At 34.7% G+C, this 26964-nt stretch overlaps 1 protein-coding gene across 3 annotated transcripts; it reads right to left on the reverse strand.

Annotated features, from left to right (window-relative positions):
• Positions 1-2406: 2406 nt before the first annotated feature.
• Positions 2407-25517, reverse strand: ebf2 (EBF transcription factor 2). Of its 3 annotated transcripts, XM_026246190.1 has the most exons (17): positions 25424-25517; positions 24903-25294; positions 23217-23373; positions 22499-22562; positions 22140-22195; positions 21968-22041; positions 20397-20465; positions 12438-12519; positions 10493-10634; positions 10145-10275; positions 9875-10001; positions 9303-9391; positions 8559-8624; positions 7742-7919; positions 5785-5970; positions 5483-5650; positions 2407-4460 (listed from the first exon to the last, which is right to left on the reverse strand). In XM_026246190.1, the coding sequence occupies exons 2-17, from the start codon at positions 25034-25036 to the stop codon at positions 4429-4431; spliced, it is 1755 nt and encodes a 584-aa protein (XP_026101975.1). In that variant the 5' UTR covers positions 25037-25294; positions 25424-25517; the 3' UTR covers positions 2407-4428. The 3 variants fall into 3 exon arrangements, with proteins under 3 accessions (XP_026101975.1, XP_026101976.1, XP_026101974.1); XM_026246191.1 differs by having other exon boundaries at positions 22499-22556; positions 24903-25489; XM_026246189.1 differs by having other exon boundaries at positions 24903-25489.
• Positions 25518-26964: the final 1447 nt, after the last annotated feature.

The raw sequence follows: 26964 nt of genomic DNA on the forward strand, positions 1-26964 counted from the left end.
CAGAGAGATGAAGCCAATCAGCAGATATGGGGATTGTTAGAAGGCCATGATGGTCAAAGGCCAATTGGCAAATTGGCCAGGATGCTGATGTCACACCTCTACTCTTTTCGAAAGACATCCTAGGATTTTTAATGACCAGAGAGTTAGGACCTCAGTTTAAAGTTTCATTTGAAGTATGGTGCTTTTTGACAGCTTAGAACCCAAACAAACCATGGGGTGAGCACCTCCTGATGGCCTCACTAACACATCTTCCAGTAACAACCTAGTTTACCAGGAGTTCTCCCATCCAGGGACTGACCAAGCTCAACACTGCTAAGCTTCAGTGGGCAACCAGTCTTGGGCTGCAGGGAGAAATGGAAACAAAAATAGGAAAGATTCCATCAGAGGCAAACAAAATAAAGAGGCAATTGATTGACAAGTGTATGTTCAACCAAAGGCATGCTATCACATACACAAACATATGCATACACAAACATAAACAGAGGCAGCAGGTGCTTCTACTTGGGTTTTAATTACATGATCTCTGATTCATCTAATTGATATGTTAATGAGTGTGTAATTAATGCAAGAGAGAGAACATCTGCAACCTCCATTAATTAAAGAATAATCATCATCATATATGCCCTTGCATATTTAATCACACATGCATTTATCAGGTTTTTGTTTGTTTGAATTTATTTTTGCAGAAATATTTTACTTTATGAATCACTATATCCATGCAGTTTCAGTAATACATTAAACATGTATTTTAAAAAGTATAGAAAACATAAGTGACAGATTCCCTGTTTAAGTCTGAGCCTTGAATGTCCAGAAGATATAATAGTAAACCATTAATGCACTTATAGAGAGATGTTTAGTGCCCACCTAAAACAACTGCAGAATTGTGAGTTACTTATCCCCTTAACTGTCACCTGAATACGGGACGCCTAGGTTTACCTTACTATATTTCAATCAAATCTATTCTAATCTTGAAACTATATATCGTTGGAAACATATAAGACTCCCAAATATATATTGTACCAATGTTTTTTGTTAAAAATTATGTAGAAAAAGTAATAGATTAATTTATGACAAGAGTGCACCCTCAAAAATCTACATTATAACAGGAGTTTTGACCTTTGTTTAAAAAAAAAGACTTCCCCGTTGCCTTTTTTTCTATCACATTTTAGAAATCATCAGAAATTATATGTCGAATGAAAACTTAAAATCTCAAAATTCATCCTTTAAAACCCATTTTAAAATCAGACATTGCATTTTCATGTAAATGAATATCAATGTCATGTTACAAAATGTTCTCAGTCATGAATTATAAAAATGTAGGTTTGTATCATGCACATTCAAGTCTATCTTCAAAAAAGTGAGTGACAGTTAAGGGGATTTATACTACTATCATTTTATTCTTGATAAAGTCACCTTCTCCTATTTCTTATAATTTCATCTCAAACGTGGCAATTGAACCCAACCACCCAAATGTGAGAGCAAGTGTCACTTTCCCTCCTCACACAGTGCTCATCTGTGAATGGTGAATTAAACATATAGGTAATGATATTATATGACTGCAGGCATGCTTTTACATCACTGCCATAGACTGAATGCTTCTTTAGAGCTATGGGTGATTGATGGCCCAACAGTCTCCAAGACAGTTAGCTAGTGGATTTTCCCTCGGTTGCTGAGCATTGTGTGCTATCCATCTGCTGCCACTTGGTATGACTTTAATTTGTTATTCAACCTGCAACCGTCTCAACATAATTAAGACTTCAGTTATGTCAATTCACACAATTTTTATTTTTTAATTATTTATTTTTTGTATTCTGCCTGTCTTTGCCAAAAAAATTTAGCTTGTTTGTATATTTCTGTGAAGGATACAATACAATGCCTCCTTTTCCTCACATTCACTATACTACATGGTAAATAAGATATAAAATGTAGGATGATGAGAAAATTTAGATAATTTCTGAGGGAAATGCACTACTGATTTATGTGAAAGTAGATGTGTGGCCAAAATGTTTTGAATGCATGTGTGTGAGAGAAACATTCTATTTTTGTTTTGAGAAACACACAAGGGACTCTTTCTGTGTTTTCCATCTGCCATTGATGCCCAGGGGACCTAGAGAGGAGGTGTGAATCTGGAAGAGTTATAATGTACCTCAATAAAGGATTCAACAAAAGTGTGGCAAACGGCCTTTAACTAAAGAAAGAAAGAAAGAAAAGCCTTTATCATCTAAATCCATGGCCAAACCTTTAACCCGATTTAACCCTTTTTGTCAAAACATTCAGCAGCTCAGTAGGTATCTCAGCAGAACTTATTGCATCCAAACATACATTTTACAGGTTGTTGGCCATGTCAAAGTACTGTACTGGTCTCAAAGCTAATCACTGAAGTTATACATAGAGGACAGGGCAGAATATTATGCATGTGTTTATTTAAATTCCTCTGCTAACTTATGTTAATAAGAATGAACAAAAAGCATTGCAGGTATACATTCTTCATTTCAAATCTGGTGACCATTTTCATCAATACTGAGAAACTCTGAATTTGAATTGAATTTACTGATCCTGTTTGTCAATACTATTTCTATATTCGTCAGTGAAAGACATATGGACACTTTTGCTTAAACCTGTTAGTAAAGCTCTCTATCACTCAATACACCTTTTGATGCACTTGATGGCATACATGGTTAAATACAAATAAATAAATAAAATTAAAAAAAAAAAGAAAAGAAAAAAGATTGAGAAATTTAGTATGACCTGCTCACCAATGGATCCTCTGCAGCAAATGGGTGCCGTCAGAATGAGCATCCAAATAGCAGCTAAAAACAACACAATAGTCCACAAGTAGCTAATCCACATGACTCCAATCCATAAGTCAACATTTTATGATGCAAACATTGCATTCATCAAAAAATTTTAACCTGTAAACCATCACTTCTGTCCAAAATACCACTTTATAATCCATTAAAACACTTCCTTTATTGAAAGTCTATCACTTGTTGTCTTCTTAAACCAAAATCCACCCACATTTATGTTTAGAGCTGTTTTTACTTGTTAACAGTGCTTGATCGGTGTACATTTACCTCCTGATTCAAGTAATGGTTTTAAAAACATTTATAACAAACAAAGCTTTTCACTTTGTATGAATTACTGGATTACTGTGAATACTTGTGGATTTTTATCAGCTGTTTGGATTCTCATTCTGACGGCACCCATCCCTGCAGAGGATCTATTGGTGAGCAAGTGATAAAATGCTAAATTTCCCCAAATCGGTTCCAATAAAGAAACAAACTTATCTACATCAGGCCTGAGGGGAAATACATTTTCAACACATTTTAATTTTGGGGTGAACTATTCCTCTAACTATAGCCCTGTCTTTGGTTTGTTTAAAGTAACATTGAAAAAAAAAAAATTAATGGCCATGTGGAAGAGTAAAAAAAAAAAAAACTTTTTGAAGTGCTACTAATATGAGAACATTCATAAATAACAAGGTCAGATATATTGCTACAAATGCATACTCTGCAAATAGTGTCCGATCTAAGATAATGAGAGTGGTGATGATTAATTTAGTGTAGATTCTGATCTTTAACTGAATATGTAAAACTACTTAATCCTTCATGTTCTTGTCCTCTTGACTTAATGTTTACAAGGTATTTACTTTCTAACAAACTGGCCCCAATATATTGCTTGTATGTTTAACAACAAAACTCTTTTACATGTAAAAATCTACAATCACTATTTTAATATGAATAACAAAATGACAACATTTAAAATGTTTACAGAAAAACAAATACAATTCGATAACAAATAGCAAATACAATTACGGTTCCTTATATTAGTACTTAAACTAAAAATATAACTTATATAGTTTCTGTCATTAAATAAGTAAATATATGAGGTAATCCGTTCATAAACCTAAATAGACATTTTCTGTTTCTCTAAATGAAAAGCCTGATGTATGCTTTCAAAAACACAATTTCAGTTTAGGGATGTAGATCTATCAGCATATAGTTAAAAAAAAAAAAAATCTGTTTTGACACAACTGACATCCTTTTTAATGGCATCTACTGCGGTCTATTGATCAATGTGTCTGTTGAGAACATATGGCCAGACATGTGTAACATGTTTTCAAAAAAAAAAAAAAAAAAAATCCTCTTTTGGCATTTTGTGGCTGGAAGTAACTTTTAGTAACACCATCCCTTTGGCAACCTTCTTACAATCAGAAGCAACCGGCGTGCATAGAGTTGACATGTTTTAAGAAGGTTCCCAAAATCTTTTGAAGATGTCGTTGTGGTCTCTAATACTCTTGATGGGTCTTCATCAGAAGATTATACAACTGTATCTTTTTCACTCAGTGTGGCTTGAAGAAGACAACATTGATGTCAGTCCAGTTCTAGCAACTAACTGTAGATCTTATGACTGGAAAAGACTCATTATCTACATTGGGGGAACCACAAGGCCTGTCATTGCTGGAAAAGAAAAAAAAGGTTATACTTGATAACAGTAACATAGATATATCAAATAGATAATTCAATAAACAGTTACTACACTATGCTTATATCACCAAAGCAAGAAATAATATATTAGTTATTGTTGACACACACAAAATGTTATGCTTACATATGACATTTAAAGAAATAGTTAACACAAAAATGAAAATTTGCTGGGAATTTACTAACCATCAGGCCATCCAAGATGTAGTTTTTTTTTTCTTCCTTAGAACAGATTTGTCAAAACTTTTGTCACTTTAACATTACATCACTTCCTTAACAATGGATCCTCTGCAGTGAATGGTTGCCATCAGAATGAGAGCCCAAAACAGTTAACACGAGTAATCCAAATAACCCCAGTCCATCAATAATTGTCTTATGAAGTGAAATGTTATGTGTTTGTAAGAAATAAATTCATCATTATGCATATTGTGATGTTTTTAATGTTGCTTCAGACAAAAATCCAAGCTCTCCATAATATTGCTTTCTCAAGTGAAACAGTTCTAAAATTGGTTGTTGTTTTTGAATGTTGGGATGGATTTTACTGGATTTTAGTTTTATGGATTATGGATGTAATTTTGGCCAGAAACAACATTAATGGAGAAATTCATCTCTGGACTGGATTTGTGTGGATTGTTGTGATGTTTTTATCAGCTGGACTCTCATTCTGATGGCACCCATTCATTGCACAGGATCCACTGATGAGCAAGTGATGTAATGCTACATTTCTCAGAATCTGTTCTATAAAAAATAATAATTCTGGGGGTCAGTAAATTTTTCAATTTTGAGTTAACAATTCCTTTTAAGAATTGTTAGAATGCCTGATCATTTTTGGAAAGTTAAAACAAATTAGTTATGATTATCGTAGTAATGTTTAAAAAAAAAAAAAAAAAAAAAAAAAAAAAACTTCATGAAAAAACTTTCTTGCCCTACCACTAAGGGTTTATAGAACCTTGAGCGAAAGCATTTTTCGGTAAAGTTAGAAAGAAGATCTGTAGTACCTCTAAAGCTGGAGCCTCCTGAGGTTTGGCAAACAGGTGATGGTGAACCCTGTGGTCTCAGGACAGGAGCAAAGGCACTTTTTTGTTTGTTTGAGGTTGGGAAAGATGTGTAGGGCAAAAGGGAGGATGAAGAACTGGAGCCAGGTACAGTGGGGCTAGATGGCATGACTGAAAAAATGTTTTGATCATAAAATACTTATTTGATTGTCAAAATTAATTCTGCATTTTCAGCAGAAGGATAATTAAAAACTACAGGAATAAAAGTTGCAAAGGATCTAAAACTGAAAGGAACTAAAACTCACTAGCATAAGGAGAGCTGTTTGGTGAAGAACTGTTAAAGCCAGGTGACCCTGAAACACCCAGACTACTCATGGGCACGGCTCCGTAACTCGCACTTATGCCTAAATTGGATCCATAACCTGACTGCTGAGGGGTCGATGCTGAAGGGTAGCCCCGAGGTGACAAACTGCTTGGGTTTCGAGTGTAACCTTAAAAAAAATAGAGAAACTGCAATATTGAGCCAATCAACCAATAAACAAAACAAACAAACACCAGCCCTGCAATTTGATGTTATGAACTTTTGTAAATTATTTTTATTTATTTTTTTTTTTTTTTTTTTTTTTACACCAGGACTAACACCAGGACTAAGTTAAAGAAAAAGACAAGTACAGGCAAAAAAATAGGAAAAATCCCATTCACCAATCAATTTTTAGGTCTCTAAAACTGATTGTCTATGGCATGAAAGAAATAACAGAATGATCTTATATGCTGTTTTACAGTATGCAATATGTGCATCCATATACATTTTAACTAATTTGCATGTTAATGTGTTCTTGGGGCAACGTGAAAAAATAAAAGAAAAAGAAAAAAGAGAAATTTGGTCAAAAGTCTATGTCTGTTTCTCAGGAGGACACACACACACAAATATTTGTAACACCAAAGTCCATTGACAAATTACAGAATTTGAACAAACACATCACGATAAAAACATGTTTCCTTAAAGGGGTCATATGAAGTTGCTTGAAATAACATCATTTTGTGTATTTGGTGTAATGAAATGTGTTTATGCGGTTTAAAGTGAAAAAACATTATTTTCCACATACTGTACATTATTGTCTCTATGCCACGCCTTTCTGAAAAACATTGATTTTTACAAAGCTCATTGGTCTGAAATGCAAAGTGTGCTGTGATTGCCAGCTATCCAGTGCATTGTGATTGGTTGAATGCCTCAAGCTTGTGACGGAAATGCTACGCACCTTACCATACTGTCATGTAACTTAACAACACTGATTTCTAGTTGTGTCCTCTTTTGGAAGGCCAAAGTAGTTTCACTTTCACAACAAAACACACAGCGTCTCCTCAACATGGCGCCGGTGCAAAATAGTGAGAATAAAGGTTAAGCCTTCTTTCTTTGTGTGAACATTTGTACGGCATTATGCAAATCTTCCCACATCGTTGACTTTTCAACTTTACAGATCTTCTTAATGCACCAAGAGCTTGTAACACTCCAAAGAGAAAAAGGAAAAATGTAAATCGCATCATATGACCCCTTTAAATAGAACCAGAACATAAATAGCATAGTCAGTATACAGCTATATAAAGGGAGCAATTTCACTCAAAGTTTACTAAACAGAATAATATTTATAATATTTTTTTGTATTATTATTATTTTTTTTAAACAAGGACAGCAAATTATTCATTATTATTATTATTATTCATTAATTATTCAGAGGTTTTTTTTTTTTTTTTTTTTTTTTTTTTAAACTGAAGGGATGTAATAGAATAAATTATGGCTGTAATGTGTTTTCAGATGTATTGGTCGACAGGTTATGGCCAATCGAGTTTAATGATTCAGTAGGTTATAGTGTTTAATGAAGATGTTTGAAATGTATGTGGTTATTTAATAATATTAATTAATTAAAACAATGATTAAATTAAAAACAAAACTACATCTGATTCTGTTGTGGAGGTTACGACATAAAAACTTTTCAAATGAAAAAGTACATTCAAAGATTATTATAGCATAGTGGTGATCAGTATTTTTACTTTGTTATTGTACTTATGACCAAAATAAATATTTTAACCCTTAAAACTGTTCAAAATAAATCAGTCTCACAAACACTGATATTAATATGAAAGGTCAAGCATAGCCATTCAATAAATGCGTTGAGATAAGATTTAGTAACATCTATGGTAATCTGTGACAATGAATAAAACAAAGACTTCTGAAATGTAGGGAAATTGTTTTAGGGTCCTTACCTTGGCTGCTGGTTTGCACAGGTTCTCCCATACTTACACCCAGCTGGGTGGGATAAGAGCTGAGGCCCATAACGCTTCCATGGACAGGGGAACTTGGCATGGCCTGCAGCTGACTGTGAGGTCGTGGCATGCTATACAGAGCCTCGGCTATGTCTGCCGCCCGTTTTAGCAACATGTCCTGCACAAACAGAACATCCAAAAAAGTTTTGATTCAAGGCAACACACACACACACACACAAAAACATACTGGGTCTCAGGGCTCATGTTAAAGGGATAGTTCACCCAAAAATAAGTCATAATCATCATCATCATCATTTTCTCAAGTTGATAAACAAAAGAAAATATTTTGAAGAATGTTGATGATAACCAAATAGTTGATGGTAGCCATTGGCTTCCAGGGAATGAAGAGAAAAAACAACAACAACCATGGAAGACAATGGCTACTTTCAACTGTTTGGTTACACAAATTCTTCAAAAATATTTTTGTTTGTTATCAAAAGAATTAAACAAACTCATACAGGATTTGGAACAGCTTGAGGGTGGGTGAGTAAATGATTACATAATTTAAATTTTTGGGCGAACTATCCTTTTTGAAGAAATTAAATTTCTGTTGTTTGAACAAGAGACATTAATTTGTAGCTATGCACTTAGGAATAAGCAAAAAATAAATAAATAATAATTATTATTTGACCAAATTTCCTTTCTTCCATTGAAGTACAAATGATGCTCTATGGAACATTTTTATATTATGTTGAATACTATTAATGTTGAGAAACTAAACACAAAGATATCTTATATCCTACAGTTCAGTAGTTACCTGATTGCTGGTTGTATTTCCATAGAGTGATTCAACAACATCTGCTGCTCTTTTAAGTAACATTTCCTAAAACAGGGAAAATCAATTCCACAAAGAGATTAAAAAAAGTTTGTGTGTACTTTTTACATTTAGGTCCATATATTTTTGGACACAGGCACAATGCATATTGTAGCTGTTGACCAAAACATAATCAAGTTACAGTTACATAATGGATATGAGCTTTAAAATGCACACTCTGAGCTTTAATTTGAGGGTATACTCATCAAATTTGGAGGAAAGGTTAAGGAATTACCGCTCTTTAATATGTACCTGCCCCCTTTATCAAGGGACCAAAAGTAATTGGACAATTGACTCAAAAGCTGTTTCAAGGAGAGGTGTGGGCTATTCCTTCATTATTTCTTCATTAATTGAGCAGGTAAAAGTTATGGCAAAGCATCACAAAAGAGGAAATCCAGTCTTTGGTGATGTCCATGAGTTCCAGACTTAAGGCAGTCATTGCCTGCAAAGGATTCTCAACAGAATATTAAAAATGTACATTTTATGTATGATTATATTTATTCAAATTACATTTTGAGCCCCTGAAAATAGGGGGACTGCGTATAAAAATGGTTGTAATTCCATTGTTGTAATTCCTAAGCATTTTATGTTATATTTTTGTTAAAGCTGAACGTGTGCACTTGTTAGTATCCAAATATATATGGACCTAACTGTATATATCATAAGCATATAGCAGTATTTACTAACCTTTGCCAATTTGTCGGGGTCACCAGGATGTCGAGGGATCAGCTTTTGAAGTCTCTGGAAGCCGTAGTCAATAGTTGGCTCATTCAGTGCTAAATAAAACCATATTAAGTGAGAATCAATTTGTCTCTAAAACATCCCTCCACATATTCCTCCATCTGCATAATTACCATAGTATGTACTTTATAAAGAAGCCAGGTATGCTATTTAATGTATTATTTACTAATAGCTCAAAACATTGCAATTGCAAAATAATAATAATAATAATAATGCTTCCAAATAGGTTTTTCCAAATACTGCAAATGTCCTTTTTCATAGTTCAGCTAAACAGGCAGTTTCATCCAAAACCTCTATTGGATGAGCCATAAGATGAAATGTTGGGCCACTCAAATAAACATGGCAATGATTTAGTGCTCTGAAAGTGGCAAAAAGCCACAACGCTCTCACTTTTAGGGAAGCTAAATAATTTGTCTCTGAACTTTAAACATGGATTGGAAGTAGTTTAATTAACATAACACACTTTATCATTAAATTTTTGATTCTGCATGGGTGCGGATGTCTGGGTGTGTATTTACCTGTATAAATAAAGCGCCCTGGAGCTCCTTTACAGAACTGCTTAGATTTATAAGATAGCGTAACTTCTACAACCCCTGGTATGTGTCGAGGAGGAGTTTGAACTCGGATAGCATGAGGAGTGATTAACTGCATGAACAATGACAAAACAACATCTTATATTTAATTGTTTCAGAATGTTGGTGCTCATTCCTTAAGGCAATTTTCTAAATAATACAAAAGCTTTCCCTGTTGCAAGTTAAAGCTTGCTTCGATGGTCTACAAATGCATACCTCACTCCACACGAGCATGCTCCCAAAAACCACCTGCAGACCATCAAAGAAGTTTTCCCCAATCACAATTACCATAGCCCCGCCTGTAGTCCAACCTTCACTAGGGCTGATGGCTTTGATACAGGGAATAGCTGTAGTAGAGAAATATTAAAAATGAAAACGACATTAAGATGTAAAAAATGATTACTTATAAAGTCTAAGAAACATCCCTCAGTAAGTTTTACTTACTGACCACAGAGCTACTCGTTTCTACTCTTTCAACAGAGTGAGATAATTTAAAGCTTCCCTTCGAACTTTATGGTTAAAATCAGCCTCTGTGGATTCAACTGCGGATTAATGCAATCTCACCATATTCCATGCTAGTCTCCACTGTCTCATTTGGATCCATTCTACGAGAGCGACGTCCATGTTTGGAGTTGTTGTGCACAAACATATTATCCGAAATGGCTAGTACAGGACCATCCACACTGACTGTGGTCGACAAAACCACCTATTAGAATGCAAAGAATGACATATTAATAACACAAACAATTTAAAGGAGATTAGTCTAGTACATTAAAACCTTTAGATGTCGTGCCATTAAAACAGCTGATAAAAAAGAAAAACAGATTTGATATCTCAAAATATGATTGATGATATCCTAGCAATGTCATCTTTAGGAACTTCTGCTGCTGATTTAACATTTTGAATAATTTGCCCCTGAGAGCATTACACAAAATGCAGCCAAAGAGTGTAAAATAACATTGCAATAATTGCAGAATACCCCCAAGTATTATTGAAATTATTTGTTCTCATCCTTCTCTGGCTATCTAATTTACGCTCACTCTTTTTTTCCCAACTTTTCACCTGATTTATCCCTTTACTTTTTATTTTCTTTATCTAAGAAAAAGAATATTAATATCACTGTAGCCTAGTGTAGACTGATTCGGTCATGTGTGACATAGAAATGGGGACGAGCCTATACACTGGATGAATTTAAACTGACAATCATAGAAATCTGAAATCATAAAAAAAAAAAAAAAAAAAAAAAAAAAAAAAAGATGGCTATATGGCTGGTTTTGCCATTCTTCTGGCACAAAGCAAGTCTTGACCAGATAAGCATCAATGAATAAGACAATTTCTCCCAACTGTAAAAATAAATAAATAAGACAACACATTGGCAAGCTCATATGACATCTAAAATCTTAGTATGTATGGCCATAATTAATTAATTAATTGGGTTTTAAAACACATATCAATGTGGTTTCAGTTGGCTCTTGTTTCAAAGTGAAACGAAAGTGAATATAAAATCAATGACAACATAAATTCTCAAGTGTAAAAAAGATTGCAGAGCTTAAGATGAAAAAAACAACAACATGTAAAAAAAATAAAATAAATAGATATGAAGGATGCAGAAAATGCAGTCTGTTGCAAATAAGAAAAGAAATGTCACACTAAAAACAAATGAAATAAATGCACAAAAATTTATAAGAAAGGAATGCAGGGAAATGAAGAGTGAGAGATGAAATGTCAGATAGTAGCTCCAGTACTGAAAGACAAGTGGGAGGAAGTAAAGCAGGAGGGTCCCCAGTGAGCACTTCCTGGGTCACAGAGCCTGACCTTCCCCATCTGGAGCCCATCACTCAAATCCTGACAACTTCCTGAAGCACCTTGGCTGATTTCCTGATGATCCTTGCCTCTAATCCTTTTCTGCTTTTTCTCTGATCATTCTCTGTCACTTAGGCTATGAGATTTTGTAGTCAGTCACTTTATATAAATCTCTACATAACATACAATTGGCCCCTGAAGAACTGCTGTATATGTTATCAAAAGTAATAATAATAATAATAATAAAAATGTAAAATTAAAAAATTGCCACTGCAACTATACTTAATATTTAGTATATTTGTGTTGTTTTCCAGTGGAAAAAAATATACAAGATATATGTATATGAGAAGCGAAATTGCATAAAAATATTAAGACTGTTAAATTTTTCAGACAATGCATCTTGAATATAAGTATGTTTTTTTTCTTGCTTGTTTTCTAAACTTAGTGAGATCTTTACATAAAGCATCTTAATCTTTAAAAGCAAAAGATACATTATCTGACAAAACGTAATGTCTAAAGCAATGTGTAAAACTAGCTTTAAGGATGTTTGGATAATTTTACTGGAAATAAAGAAGTGTAAAGTAAAGAATGAATTATAAAGTCAGCAAAAGGGGTTAAACTCATTGTGAATGGGTTCTACCTTAGAGACAACATAACATTTCTGCATTTTGCAAAGGCCATTAATTTACAAATAAATGATCGATACCTGAAATCTCCTCATGTCTCGGGGGTTCCCTGCTGTCTTCAGACAATTTTGATTGCACTTTAGGAAAAACTTCAAGAAAAATCTGTGGGAAACACACACACACACAAAGAAAAAACAAACAAACAAAATGTAAGCCACATATGTTTTATTCCCATTTACATTTAGTCGTTTAGCAGACACTTTTATCCAAAGTGACTTACAAATGAGGACAATGGAAGCAAACAAAATCAACAAAAAAGTAATAATACACTCTCAGGAAAAAAAAGGTACAAAAGCTGTCAGTGGGGCGTTACAGGTTTGTACCTTTTATGTACTAATATGAATCTTTAAGGTAACAATATGGACTTTTGAAAAGGTACCGCCCCAGTCACAGCTTTTGTACCTCTTTTTCTGAGAGTCTATGCAAGTGCTATGACAAGTCTCTGTTAGCCCACGTACTAATAGCCACATTCTGTATTAATTGTAAAGGCTTGTTAGAAGTGGCTGGAAGACCAGCAAGGAGAGCATTGCACAAGGTGTTGTGAAGCATGCTCCGAAAGAAAGGGCCTAATTCTAGATATTGTTGGTAATATCTAGCTGTTTATTTTAAAGCCATTTTTGTTTCGTTTTCTATGACATATATTGTACAGCATGTTGGGTCAACTCTCCAAAGTAAATTCTAAGTCCTAAAGCAAAACTAATTCACTCTCTCCACCACTCCACTCACACACTTGTATTGACAGAAGAAGAATTTTCATATAGTTAGATTTGCCAAAAATAATTTTCTAGACAGAAACCACAGGACTAGTCCATCCCATAATCAGGATGAATTGTTTATTGTTTCAATAATGTCTGAGATCGAACTGGCATGCTTGCAAAAATGTTTTTAAAATAAACATTTTAAACCCCATAAACATTGCATCTGAACCATTGTCATGCAACCATCTTACTTGTATCTTACAACATGGCTGTCATGGTTTTGTGTGCTGTTTCATGCCCGACCCATGCTACACATACCATTCTTTTCACTTATCAACTTTTTAGTCCTTAATGAAATCATAGAGCACAGCTGCAAGCAGGCAAATTAAAGCACATCGAAATGCACACATTAGTCACTCCCCCACTCACTTAGCATGCAAATCTCTAAGCCTCACTGCCTTGCATCTTCTGCCATGTATCCATTCACTGCATCATAATTAGACTCATCTTGCATAAATAATTAGGACCCCTGGAAAACCTTGCAACTTCAGCACAAAACCGCTCTATCTTTGTTTTGTCATAAGTAAAGGTTTAATGATAACAATGCAAGATTTGCACTGTTGTGGTGTCTAGATTTCTTGGAGTAAAGTCTTCAGAGCGGGCCAATGCTAAATATTTAGAACTGAGATGATTATATATGCATTGTTTTCATATATATTTTTTATACATAGAAGTTACATACAAAAAAAAAAAAAAAAAAAAAAAAAGAATTGACATATAGATTATATAAAAGTGTTCAGTAAATAAATACATAAACAAACATTTGGTTGATATTAAATACAATTAAATACATTTTGAAAGTTTGAAAGAATGGCATTTATTTGAAATACAATTTTTTTTTTAAACTTTGTAAAGATTTCTACTGCCATTTTTGGTCAATTTAAATGCATCCTTGCTGAATAATAGTATTAATTTATTTCCTTTTTTTTTTACTAAACTTTTAAATGGTACTGTATAATGGTTTCCACAACAATATTCAACATTCATAATAATATTAAATGTTTTAGATCGTCATATTAGAATGATTTCTGAAAGACCATGAAAGATTGTGAATTCTGAAAGATCACACCGAAGACTGGAGTAAAACCAGCTTTGCCTTTACAGACAAATTATATTGTAAAATATAATAAAATAGGAAGTAGTCCTTTTGAATTGTAATAATATTTTACAATATTAATGATTTTTTTTCACATATATGTAAAAAATAAAAACTCTTAATGATTCCAAACAACCCAAATAAAATATGGCATAGTTTTGATACTATTACTGTAATTATATAGACAAAATGAATACCTTTTAAAGAATGAGTAGGTATTTCCAATCATTACATTCTGATCATTTTGATTCATGAATCATTTTGCCATTTCTTTGCGGATTAAAAAAGAATGTTATCTTGATGGCTAAAGTTGGTCACACTTCAGAAGAAAATTGAGTATATGCGATATATTGAACACCTGAATTGTAAGTAATATCCATTAGTGGACAGACTGTTGACTACATACTGAAACAAAAGCTGAGAGAGACTGCTGATATTCAGAACCATCACTCATCAGCATTTCCCCTGTCCATCTCACATCCCTCCCATTCCGTCTTAGAAAAACAAAACAGTGTCATGACATAGAGCGAGAGGGGGAAGGAAAATTAAGAAACCAGATGTGCAGCATCGAAACACTGACATGCTGAAAAGTTTGAGCAGCAATACATCAACGACTGTATGCCACATGTGTGTGAGAAAAGACACTCGTCTGCACAGAAAGTTTTATATCACAGCAACATATTCAACCCAACACAACATTAAGAATGTAATCTTGAAGACACAAACCATGAAGTATCAGAACTATTTATAGCCATAATGTAACCATAATAACTGATTTCAAAATTTTGTATATACACATATTCCCATTCTGTATCTATTGGATTCATCATCAACTAATCAGTTCAAAAAACATACAACAAAAAGGGGGGTAAAATCTGGTGTCGAATTGTGTGCTGTAGGTGAGGATTGTGGGGGAGCCTCTGAGGGGTTTTGGGTAGCAGAGGTTAGGGCTGGTCATAAATACTCTGGGCTCCCAGAATCCCTAGGCAGACTTTGGGGCCAGACTGGTCGAGGGGTTAACAGGGCACGTTCCCAACCTCTGACCCCACTAACAGGGCACACATAGAGGCTCTAAAAATCAATACCTCCATCACCACATACCACACCAGGACCTTTCACACGTGCTTCCACAACTAAGAAAAATAAAAGCAACCAACCAACACATTGTCTCTGGACTATAAAAAAAAAAAACACATTACCAATGAATTTTATTATCAGTATGACAATTTAAGTGACAAAAAGTGAAAAACTAACACTTTCATATTCGCTATCATAAACCTGAGTTGGTATGACTTCTACATGTGCAAATACTGATAATGAATATTTTCACAGTTTTATGTTTCATTTGAAGCAAGGGAATCTGGACTTTTAAAAATAAGAGTTCACATGCATGTTCATGTCACAAATTTGCTCATTTGATTCGCTACTTAGAAACTACACAGAATCTTAACTATTTTATATTAATTTAACAAGATAAGTGTTCTTTGATTTGTAGTCGTTATGGTCCTAATCTGTGAAAACTCTTTCACTGACCATCTATGACTAACTAAGCACTATAAAAAGTGCCACAAGAAATACTAGATAACTAGCGCTTTCCCTTTAGTTAAACATTTTCATTTCTTATTTTCCCCCCATGCTATGTTTTAATTTTGTTTCTGTGAATGCTAATGCATATTTTCTGTAAAGCACTTTGTAAACACAGTAGCAAAAGGTGCTATTCATATTTTTCAGTCACATGATTATTTGCCTCATTTTCCATGTTTTATGACAATCAGTGGGGCAAAGAAATGGCAGTGAATACAAAAACATGAAGAAAGATCCTTAATTTTTTTTTTTTAAAGTTGATCACTGAATTTGACCCTGCCTATACAGTATACATACTATCTATCTATCTATCTATCTATCTATCTATCTATCTATCTATCTATCTATCTATATATATATATATATATATATATATATATATATATATATATATATATATATATATATAAAACAACAACATGTAGCAAATAATAACAAATTAATTTATATAGAAACAAATTATACTTTTAGAGCTTTATAAACAATTAAATAAATAAATAAACAAATTAATTAATGAATTAATTAATTCCTGAATTTCCAGTGTGGTCCTGGACATGTTTTTAGAAATATCTGTTATAATGCTCAGTGCTTGCCCCGAGTATGTCTGTGTAAGCGCAGATTTATTTAGCTAATGCAGAAAATAAAAAGTGAAATTTCTGCACAAGCTTTCATCTTTGTGGGGAAACAAAGGCGGGGCAATATGCATGAATACAAGAGTGGCAGATAGGAGAAAAGAAGGAAAATATGTGTATGAAAATATGCTTAATTAGCCAGTAATGATGGGATCTGACAAACAACATCTGTTTTCAAATTGGGAGTATGTTTGTATGTGTGTGTGGGGATTGAATGGAGTATGCCAGCACTCATTTTACTGAACATCTCAAACAGAACAGCTTGATGTGAGTTTAGAGAACAAAAAAGAAGCATGCAGCTTTCAAAAAAAAACTTTTACTTTTGTAATGCACTTTATTTTATCACACAGATATTAGAGAAAATGTTTAATTACCAGCCTTGCCATCCAGTCATCTTGAGCTATTTTAACTATAAATGCCAGTCTGATCAAATTTACCCTCTGCATCATATGCTGTCATGGGTAGAGATATATATGTCAGCCTGTGTGTGTGTGTGTGTGTCTGTGTGTGTGTGTGTGTGTGTGTGTGTGTGTGTGTGTGTGTGTGTGTGTGTGTGTGTGTGTGTGTGTGAAGACACTGGTGTCTTAAATTTCACTAATGAGTTAATGATGCCCCCTGGTGCTAGCCTGGCCCCTCTGTTTGTTTGTGTGTGTGTGTGTGTCTGCTTGTCAACAATCTGGAGGAGATCCAGAAGATTTCATCCTCCAAGCTAAAATCTGTATGCCCCATCATCCCACTTTCTCTGTGGAAATACATTCCTGTTTTTTGTGCATACTGCATGTTTTGGGATATATTCATCAGAACAGATGCGCTGAATTAGTTTACATCATTGACGTATTCTAAATCACAATGTAGTCTCATGTGTGTGCATATGTCTATGTGTGTGTGTGATGACTCTGTCCGGACTCAGGTCAGGGTTGATAGGGCCATTGACAGCTTCCCAGCAGGCCTGCTGTGAGACCTGTCAGTCTCCCTACTATTTTCTTCGTCCCATTCTCCTTCAACACAGTTCCTCCCTCTCGCTCCCCCCTCACTCCTGTCTGCATGTGTACACATTTGCTATGGATTAGCCATGGACATTATATTTTAACACCATAGGCAGCACTAGACCCATCTGCATGTTCCTCACAGCAGTTACAGAAATCCAAATAAAATCCAAATCCAAATCTAATTTAAAGCACATAGACCGCAACCAAGGTTTAGAAACATTAACACTTTAAAATATGATCCAGAAAAATGGATGCAACCAGTGCTAAATTTCATTGTTCTATAGCAGCTACCATTTGTTGGGTTTTGTTGCTGCTGCCGAACAAAAATTTCCCTTCAGGAACGGTTAATTGTCTTTCTATTGATCCAGTTGTTTTGCACTCCCCTGGGCTTGATTAGCAAACCAAGAGGGGACAGATGGTACCATTCCTATTACTGTTACCCCCCCCCCCCACCCACCACCACTACCAAAATCAGAGTATTCATTGGAGAGAGAACTAGACATGTGAATGAAATGTTATGCCAGAACAGTCTTTGAAGCAACAGCCAACAAAAGAGTGTTAAAATATTTTTTTGAGTCAACATCCTCGTTGTACTACTGTCGCTCTTAAATTTGAGAGCCACGTAGCGTTTTTTGTTTTTATTGTTGTTACTTATTGCCTTTTTTTTTAATTGATCAATTCTGAAATCAGGATTTCATTATTTCAAAGGTTATGTTAGTACAGTACACATTAGTAGTTAAAATAGAGGACTGGTATTTATAACTATATCCAAATTCTGTGGATATATTGCAGTTTACTAAATTAATAGCAACTTCTTTTCAGCAATCTTTAGAACAAAATTTGGAAACAGTTATGACAAAAGAAAACAAACAAACAAATAAGCATACCAATCCATCAGCCTTAATTATACTATTGGCAAGATTATACCATATTGCTTATTTAAGTTTGTTTCCACAAAACCCACTGTGGGATTGATATCCTTTCAACCCTCTTTCTTTTCAACAGCTCTTTTTCAACCCCCACTGGTCATACAAATTCATTTATTGAACCTATGTGGAACTGACTTGCTAAACCTCAAGCTGTTAGCCATACAGCTGAACTTTTACCACAAAGGCTGGATACCAAAGCTTCAAAAACATTTATTATCTTTATTAGTGCTTCTCTTTTATTTACTAATTAGTGTTTTTCCTTTGACAAAAGTTTCCTAATCAAATTTAGACATCCAATTTTCTTAAGACTTAAACAACTGAAAAAAACAAAAAATTAATTTCTTATATAGTTTTTACAAATGATGGTTATGGTTTGGTTCCTGATTTATATTAGTATGCTGGTTTAGCCAGCATACTAATATACGCCAACCAAAATGTTTATTATCATCCTTATTGCCAACTTGCCTGAGAAATTTTAAAAATAACAGCTTTCATCTGCAGGATCAAAGTATGTGGCCAAAGCACACTGGTGGTATTGATCAGTCATGGACTGTAGGATTGACTAAGTTGGTCTCTAAATCAATTTAATTCTAACATAGGCACAAGCACATGATAAGACATAATTACAAACCAACTAGCATAAGTAAAGGTTTCAAATGTGCCAAAATTAGTATGAAATATAACATATGGACAGGTAATGATACAAAGCTAGGCTGTAAACTCTGGCAGCAAGAAGAACCAAGAGGAGATGTGGGGCTTAATGTGACAAAAGCCTCCTTCAGGATCAGCTGAGAGCCATTCTCTCCCTTTCTGCTAATAACTGGATTAGTTGCGGAGGCAGAAAGGGGGTGGAGAGACAGACAGACAGAGCAGCAGGTCCAAACAAAACGGACACAGATTAAAAAAGGAGGGGGGTGTAGGTGCTTTGGGATCACAATTCCCACATGCATTGGGGAGGTATCCTGATGAGACTGACTAATTATATCAATATTTGGGAAAAAGGTTGTAGGTGGCAACAGAAAATGAGAGAGTGAAGGTTAAATCATGTAGAATTTAGCACAATATCCATTTTTCCATATTCATGATTTTTAAAATGGTGCACAATACATTTGTTTACTTCTGCCAAAACTGAGAAGTACAGTATCATAATGCACAAATGATGTAATGTATAAGCTACAGGGAGAGAGAAAAAAAGTGTGTATCATCACTGAGCATGGCTGTTTAAAACCACTGTTTTATTGAAACTCTGGGTAAATCTTGCCATGTTTGGAGAATAAATAAATACAAAAAACAGGACAGAGAGAGACATAGAGAGAGAGGAGAGAAGAACCAGAGAGAAAATTATAAAAACAGCTGTGGTGCTAAGGAATTCTGGGAAAATCTAAGACAAATGTCCATTTTTTCCTTTCTTGACTTGAGAAAGACAGCGCAGATCCTCAGAGATGCTTTATAAACAATGTTAGCTTGAACAGGATATCACGCAAGATCTGATCATAAAGGAAACTATATTATCCATATCTTTTAACGATAGCTTGTGGTAGCCAGGTTGTGGAAGAATGAGTTTATGGGGCATTTAAGAGTTTCTTTATGTATAGGAAAAGGAGAAAATGAGCAAAAAACTGACCCTTTCTAAGCAAGGGGGGAGGGATAAAGAAGGACAGTTTTTTTTCAGTCTCAAAACCCTAATCACTATCTAAAAGTGAAATATTACTGATATTTCTTACATACAGACTAAACTGGTTTTGTCCCTGAGAGAATTCATTGGGCCTAGTTTTAATATGCTAGTCTTAGGGTGCTAAACCATGGGCCTTATTTTTCTCTTATCAGAATTCAGCTCCATTGAGTTCCCTCAAAATGATTATATCTCAGGTTTTTCTTCCCTTTAATCAAATGAAATAGAAGTAAAATAGACTGTGGACACTGTGCACAAATAAATCATTCAGACATGTTCCTGTTTGAGTCAAAAAGAAAAGGTTTGTTACCAGACTTACCTGTCAATGATGACAGGGTCAGATGGTGTCTCATTACGATTGCCGCAGCTTTTTTTCTCACAGCAGCGACTTTGTATGAAAAAGAGAAGATAATGAATGATTAAAACTTGCTGCATAAGACCACTACAATTAAAGCAGTCAAGCAATATGTCACAATGATTGTGAATGATCAAGCTCAATCGGCACTTCTAAAGCTACACACACAAACATGACCCTATACAGAGCAGACAACCCACACACACACACACCATCGGAGGACCTCCTGTCTGTTCATGGGCACTTCCCCACTCCTACCCACCCCCTCACCCCCCACCCCTCATGCACCACGCCACCAGCATAACAAAAGTGCCCCCCCACCCCTGGCCATCTGCCTATATGCTTTCTCCTTTCACCCACCCCACAGCCCCCCGTCAGACAGAGTCACTCCCCAGCTGTGTAGCCTGCCCTCTGCACCCCCTTCCCCATCAGCTCTGTTATTAACCAGCTGTGAGCGCCCACTCTGGCATCTGCTGGCTACACAATGGGGGCAGAGCCAATTCTGACTCCCCCTCTGCCCTCCCTAATTCTGTCCTCAAGCCTGAGGTCACTGCTCACCCCCGTCTCTTCTGTCTCCTGTGACTCTTGCTGTTCCTCTTTTTCTCAGCCCAGCTACCATGTACTCTTTATAGACATGAACTTATTCTGTATAGAAAATGTGTATTATTCATCATTTTGTTAATGATTAGCATTTAGCATCGTCTGTGAACATCAGTGCAGGCTTGCAGTTTGCTTTTATCAATGCTAGGTGAAATTGTTGTTTAAAAATTCAATAATTTCAAACGGTAACCACAAAAATTCCCCCATGCAGATTTTGTTTGTGGTTGGTCACGAATTTGCCACACTGACCAACAGAAAGCCGCTTAGTTTAAAAGTGACCTCATTTCCATAACGTGACTGCGCCTTTAGAGTGAAACTGACTATAGAAATTAATTTTTGGTTGGTTGAACATACAGCATATTTTCCTGAAGTATTGCTTTTAAAGGTCTAGGGATTCAAACACAGAAGCCATTACTGCTATTATGAACGTGTGACCCAAGACAAGAAAACATGTACATTTTACTGGATTAATATGGGGATGTTCTGAGCAAATGTTTTCTGCAAGGGCTGAAATCAGTCCTAAATCAATGTAACTCAATATTCTGTAGAGTTGTAACATAGATCTAACATTTCCAATATGTGTGTACCTTCCCTTAATAATGAGAGTTTGTGGTCTTGTACTATGATAGCTAATCATGTTAACATTACTTATGCTAAAAAAACAAGAATCTTTCATTGAATATTTTCTAAAATATACTTTTTTTCTCAGTATGATGAACAGTTTAATAATCTGAACAACTTTTCCCACTATAAAGAACCTTTTGCACATTGGTTCCAACCATTGATGCCAATAAAGAACCTTTATTAATAAGAATGTAGGTAGACTGATGTAAAGTATGGGTCGGATTTGCTGCAAGTTCAAAAAAGCTCAAACAAGTTATCAACCCTTAAATGGCACCTTGCAGATCAACAGATTTAATTTTATTTTTTCTCACCTGCACATGACCTCATGAGTAAGCAGAACACGGCACATTTCTGGATTCTTGTTCTGTCCCTCGTATGATATAGGCTGAACCATGTAAAGCACAATTAAAAAGAGGTTATCAACACATTACAGAGCAAAACTAAGAAAGTGTTTCTTGCGGCTAAAAGAAGAAGATGCTTTACCTGTTTAGTGACAGAATCAATGAGACGTGCATAAAGATCTTGTTCTGTGCGAACACCTGTGAACAAAAACAACAAACAAACCTTGTTGATGCCTTATTCTTAACAGATGTTGATACAGACACTACTTAAATTTGGAACCACATTGCCATTGGATTAAACAGTATGAAAGTGTAGAATATGTTATTTCTTTGATAAGAAAACAAAAATAAAAGTGTTAAATGTCCATTTAACATATAATATGATCACATAATTATTGCTTTTTTGCTCTGCAAAAATTCAATGTTGAATGCTATATGTCCCAACAGAATGATTATATTTGTGGACAAGAAGATACATGTGATGAGAAATGTTGAGCATACCATTACTATAGAGGAGCTGGAGTTTGTAGTGAGTTCCATTATTGGTCTTTTCCCCCGTCTGCTCCTTAGAAGAACAACAAGGTCAGACATGGAAAGAACAAAGAATTTTGATCACACAGAATTAGCATTTAATCAAGCATACAGGAGTTCATGATTGATTAATGTCTACAAATCACATCTATACTACTGCAGTATACAGTTTTAATGAGTTTGGTGCATTTACCACTCATAAGCGAATTGCATTACTGCCAAACATTCCATTTGCATCTCTTCTCAGTTTAACCATCGGGGATGCAGGTAACTGTTGTACTGTAATGTAAAATGCAACTACATGCATTTTTTTATTACAGTATGTGATGTGATACTGTAAACTGAGGCCTTACCATTACCATTACTGTAAGTGTGATTTTGTAATTTTCGATAACACACTGAAGAGATTATAAACATTAAATTCACCACTTACTTGTGAAAATAGCATTGAAGTGAATAGAGAAACTATAAAAAAATATCTAACTTTACTTTTAGGCATCTGATGTGTAAGAGTGCAAGAATGGCTTCTCTCATTTTCCTGCAATTCAAATATTCCTTATATTCTGTTTGTTTTATAAAGTTTTGTTTTCTCTCGCCAAGCTCAAGCTTTAAATCTATGTTAAACTGTAGGAAACATAATCAGAAATCCAATAATATTCAATTATGTGAATCATGTTATAGAATATACCTTATCCTGCTCCACAAAGTCAACAAATGCTGTCCTCTCCACTTCCACAGGCTGTCCATTGCGGTCATAAAGTGCCAGAACAAAATGGAAGAAGTTGGACTTTCTGAGATTGGAGGGAGGCTGCTTTTCAAAGTGAGCACGGGATAAAGCCAATCCACTATGGATGTAGGGTTTGCAGAATAAAAACAGATGATTTATTTATTCATGTTTTTCAATATAACTGACCATGGTATAATACAATCCACCAAATTCAACATACAATTCTTAATGCATGTCTCCGACAAGATATAAAAAATTAAAAACATCTCTATTGGAGCCACAGTCCACTGATTCTAGTAATAAAAATGTTTGCTTGTGTCTGAATTTGTAAAACCTTGTCTTGTTGAAGACAGTACTTATTTAAGCCTAAAAAAAGTTTATTTTGAGCACATAGTCATGATTAAAATATTAGAAATAGCCTATATAATTAAGCAACTGTCTTTTTCATATTTTATTAGTTGCTTTCACCAAATTCTATTACAGGTTCTTAAATTGTTTTAAAAATTAAAGGATAAAAAAAAAAAAAAAAAAAACGTTAGCATCAATGTGATATATCACACGTTTTGTCATAAGGACACACTTGAACCACCCAAATGTAGCCATCAAATCAGGTTTTCAATGTTGTAATTTTTCTAATAATATATAACATTAAAATAAAACATATAACTATAACATTTGATGAAATAACTCGTGACATCTCAAAAAATCGTAAAAAACTGACAGCTAATTACGAATGTATTCCTATAGATTTATATGAAACAACTAACAAGTTTCGATGGTTGCCTTTTCCAAAGGCACCAATGGTCTCTGTAATCTGGGCCGTTGACATAGATTAATTTATGTAATTATGAAATCGAAAAATAAATACTGAAATCGTAGATTCGTGTCTTTTCGGTAGCCTAATACTTAGGATGATTATTAGAAGTGTAATTATCACCACTATAGTCTGCTTTTAATTATATGATTTTGAATTCCTCAAAATAAAACTATTCAGTTGTGTATAGCCTAAATTCTTTGATACTGGATTAAATGTATGCTTAAAGATAATTAGGCTATGTTACACTTCAAGTGAGCAAGTAGTAATGAAAAGGAAAGAAGAACGACAAACAATCGCCGTTCAAGTGACGTGCTCAAGCGTTTTAAGTAATATCATCGTGACACAAAACGGGTTTCATTGTATTGTCTTGTTTGCCTCTTTCACTCGACTCGTGACTCTGTCACCTCAAGCTATTGACAAGAGCACTGAAGGCTGAGATCCGAAGCTATAATCTCCGGTGTCATTTTACGTTCACCGCCACAGAAGAGCCTTACCTGTTGCTAGATATTTTTGCAACGTTGTAGAAAACAAAACACTCTTAAAGTTAATGATTCTAAATACAAAAAGAAACCATACACGTGCATGTTACATTTGGTAGATACATATTCTGATAGCCTAACTCATAACTTCGTTTAGGCTAATAGGCCTATTTATTTTATTTTTAATTCATGTTCTGTTCTTTTGGATGGTAAATAAACAGTTTAACATTTGTGTTGTGTGTTATTTCTAAGGATGCACAGTTTATGAAGAAATATTTTTAGACTTTAGGTGGTGTTTTTACATGTAAAGATTTTTTTTTAGTGTAGCTACATCAGTGCAGAATACCCTACCTCTGTGCCGCTATGTTTGCATCAATAACGCCGACATTCCGCACCCAAGAACGAACAGGATCCATTTCTTCTTCAAAAGTTCCAACTTTCAACCCTCGGATGTTTCTTGTCGGGTGATCTTGACTCCCAAACATTTAAAACAAAATTGCAATAACAGGGCAGCTTCTTGTGCAAAAGCACTAGCCTTTACAAAGTCGAAATATTGTGGAAATTCTGCTTATCACTTAGTAGGTTTAATGATTTTCTCAATTTTAAGATTAGACTGCCGGCATTCTCTGAAATAGTCCATGAAATACCCCGTGCTTCTTTTTGGAAACTGTTTGGAAACTTGCTTTCTTGGCGTAGATTTTTCCTTCTTCAATACCCATTCAAACTATAGTCCGCTCGTTCACCTGTACAGGAGCAACATTCACTTACCAAACAAAGTCGGCCGATAAGCTATGCTTCTACAAATAAACCCACTCAAGAAAGTTAAAACATCCACAAATTGCTCTGAAGATGTTGTCTGCTCTGCCGATTACCTTGTAATTGCTGAGGATGATTATCGTACCCGTTCAAAACCATGAGAACGTGATGATGCTGGGAGAGTCTACTGGGACCCATACTATCTGCCAGAGCTCCAAAAAAGAGGAGGGGCGAATCCGTATTTGCAATACTGAAAAGTCCCCCTTTTTTGACGTTCTTGCAGTAATTCACTGTTTGTTGGAATATGCAAAGGACATAGCATAGCAAATGAATGTTTCATTTATTTATGTATTTATTTTTGACCTATTTCAGTTACATTTTCATTAAATGTCAATTCGTTGGACTAGCCTATTCAAAGCACAGCACTAAATTACTACAAATAGGACACATCTTATAAATAGCTGTAGGATTTTAAAACAACATATATATATATATATATATATATATATATATATATATATACACATACATACATACATACACACACACACACACACACATACATATATATATATATTATATATATTGTTGGGTTTATGATTTTTTTCTGAATTATTTTGTGTAAGTAAATTCATCTATTACAAAGAAAAACGAATATTAAATGAGTCTGAACGGCTGACATCTGCTGGTAGAAAGCAGCAGACGGCCAAAACAATGAGATTTTTCTGAACTTTTTTAAGACCATTTCCTCTCTGTAAGAAGAAGCTTTTCCATCTTTTCTTGCTACTGGATAGGGTTATTGTCTGTTCGTGGGGCTCAAATAACTAAACAATGAATGTGAGCCCCCCCACCAAACACCACCACCCGGCTTATACCAACCATCTGCCAGCACGCCTCGGAGTCAGCTGTTCACCCTATTATGTGACCTGTTGCGGAATCCATGTACACTCTGCAACGTAGCCTACTCACTGTTTCACTAGCCGCACCACTACTAGGCCTACATTTGTATTTCATATGAAAATAATAATAATAATAAAAATAATATGTTGTTTCGTAATCGATAATAAATATTTCTTAATTTCGATTTTTCGAAAAGCTGGCGCAGCATCGGGGATCTGATATTTTACCCATTATTTTGAAAACTTGTAGCCTTCTATTTGCTTAATAGAATATAGGTTAAATATGAGGCTCCATCCATAACCACAACACAAACCTACCCCTTGGGGCAAGCAAAGGAAACTTTTAGCAGATGTTTTACGTGAATACGCGCACCCGTGCACCATAATTGTCAATATTTCTCAAACGCCATTTATTTACTTGGTCTACATTAATATGCATTAGATAAGCATTTTAGGCAAGCTATATTTCATTCTAAGATTTAAAAGACGTGACTTATAAATATTGTTAGTTGCTTATTAGCCTACTTGATCATTATAAAGCTGGTAGGCTATAGGGCTAGGCTACCTATTCAGATAGTATTTCCAGAGATATATAATGTTTTGCCATTGGTGTTGAGTTACATAGGCTACATGCACTTGAAGAGCTCCATGTAGCTGGGTCTAGAAAATGTGTAATTTAGCTAATTGAAACTTGTTTTAATACCAAAAAGTGCTTTAATAACTGATAGGTCTTTTTAATATGGCGTCATTTTCTGTGA

This window comes from Carassius auratus, unplaced genomic scaffold (assembly GCF_003368295.1).
Source record: "Carassius auratus strain Wakin unplaced genomic scaffold, ASM336829v1 scaf_tig00011856, whole genome shotgun sequence".
Taxonomy (NCBI): domain Eukaryota; kingdom Metazoa; phylum Chordata; class Actinopteri; order Cypriniformes; family Cyprinidae; genus Carassius; species Carassius auratus.

What these genes read in the sequence shown, in the direction of transcription:
- ebf2 (XM_026246190.1), bottom strand. Translation starts at nt 25,036, where the DNA reads ATGTTTGGGAGTCAAGATCACCCGACAAGAAACATCCGAGGGTTGAAA. An exon ending in TTGATTCTGTCACTAAACAG is followed by an intron (nt 22,042 to 22,139) that starts GTAAAGCATCTT and finishes TACATGGTTCAG; the next exon opens with CCTATATCATACGAGGGACA. An exon ending in GACCCTGTCATCATTGACAG is followed by an intron (nt 12,520 to 20,396) that starts GTAAGTCTGGTA and finishes TGTTTCCCACAG; the next exon opens with ATTTTTCTTGAAGTTTTTCC.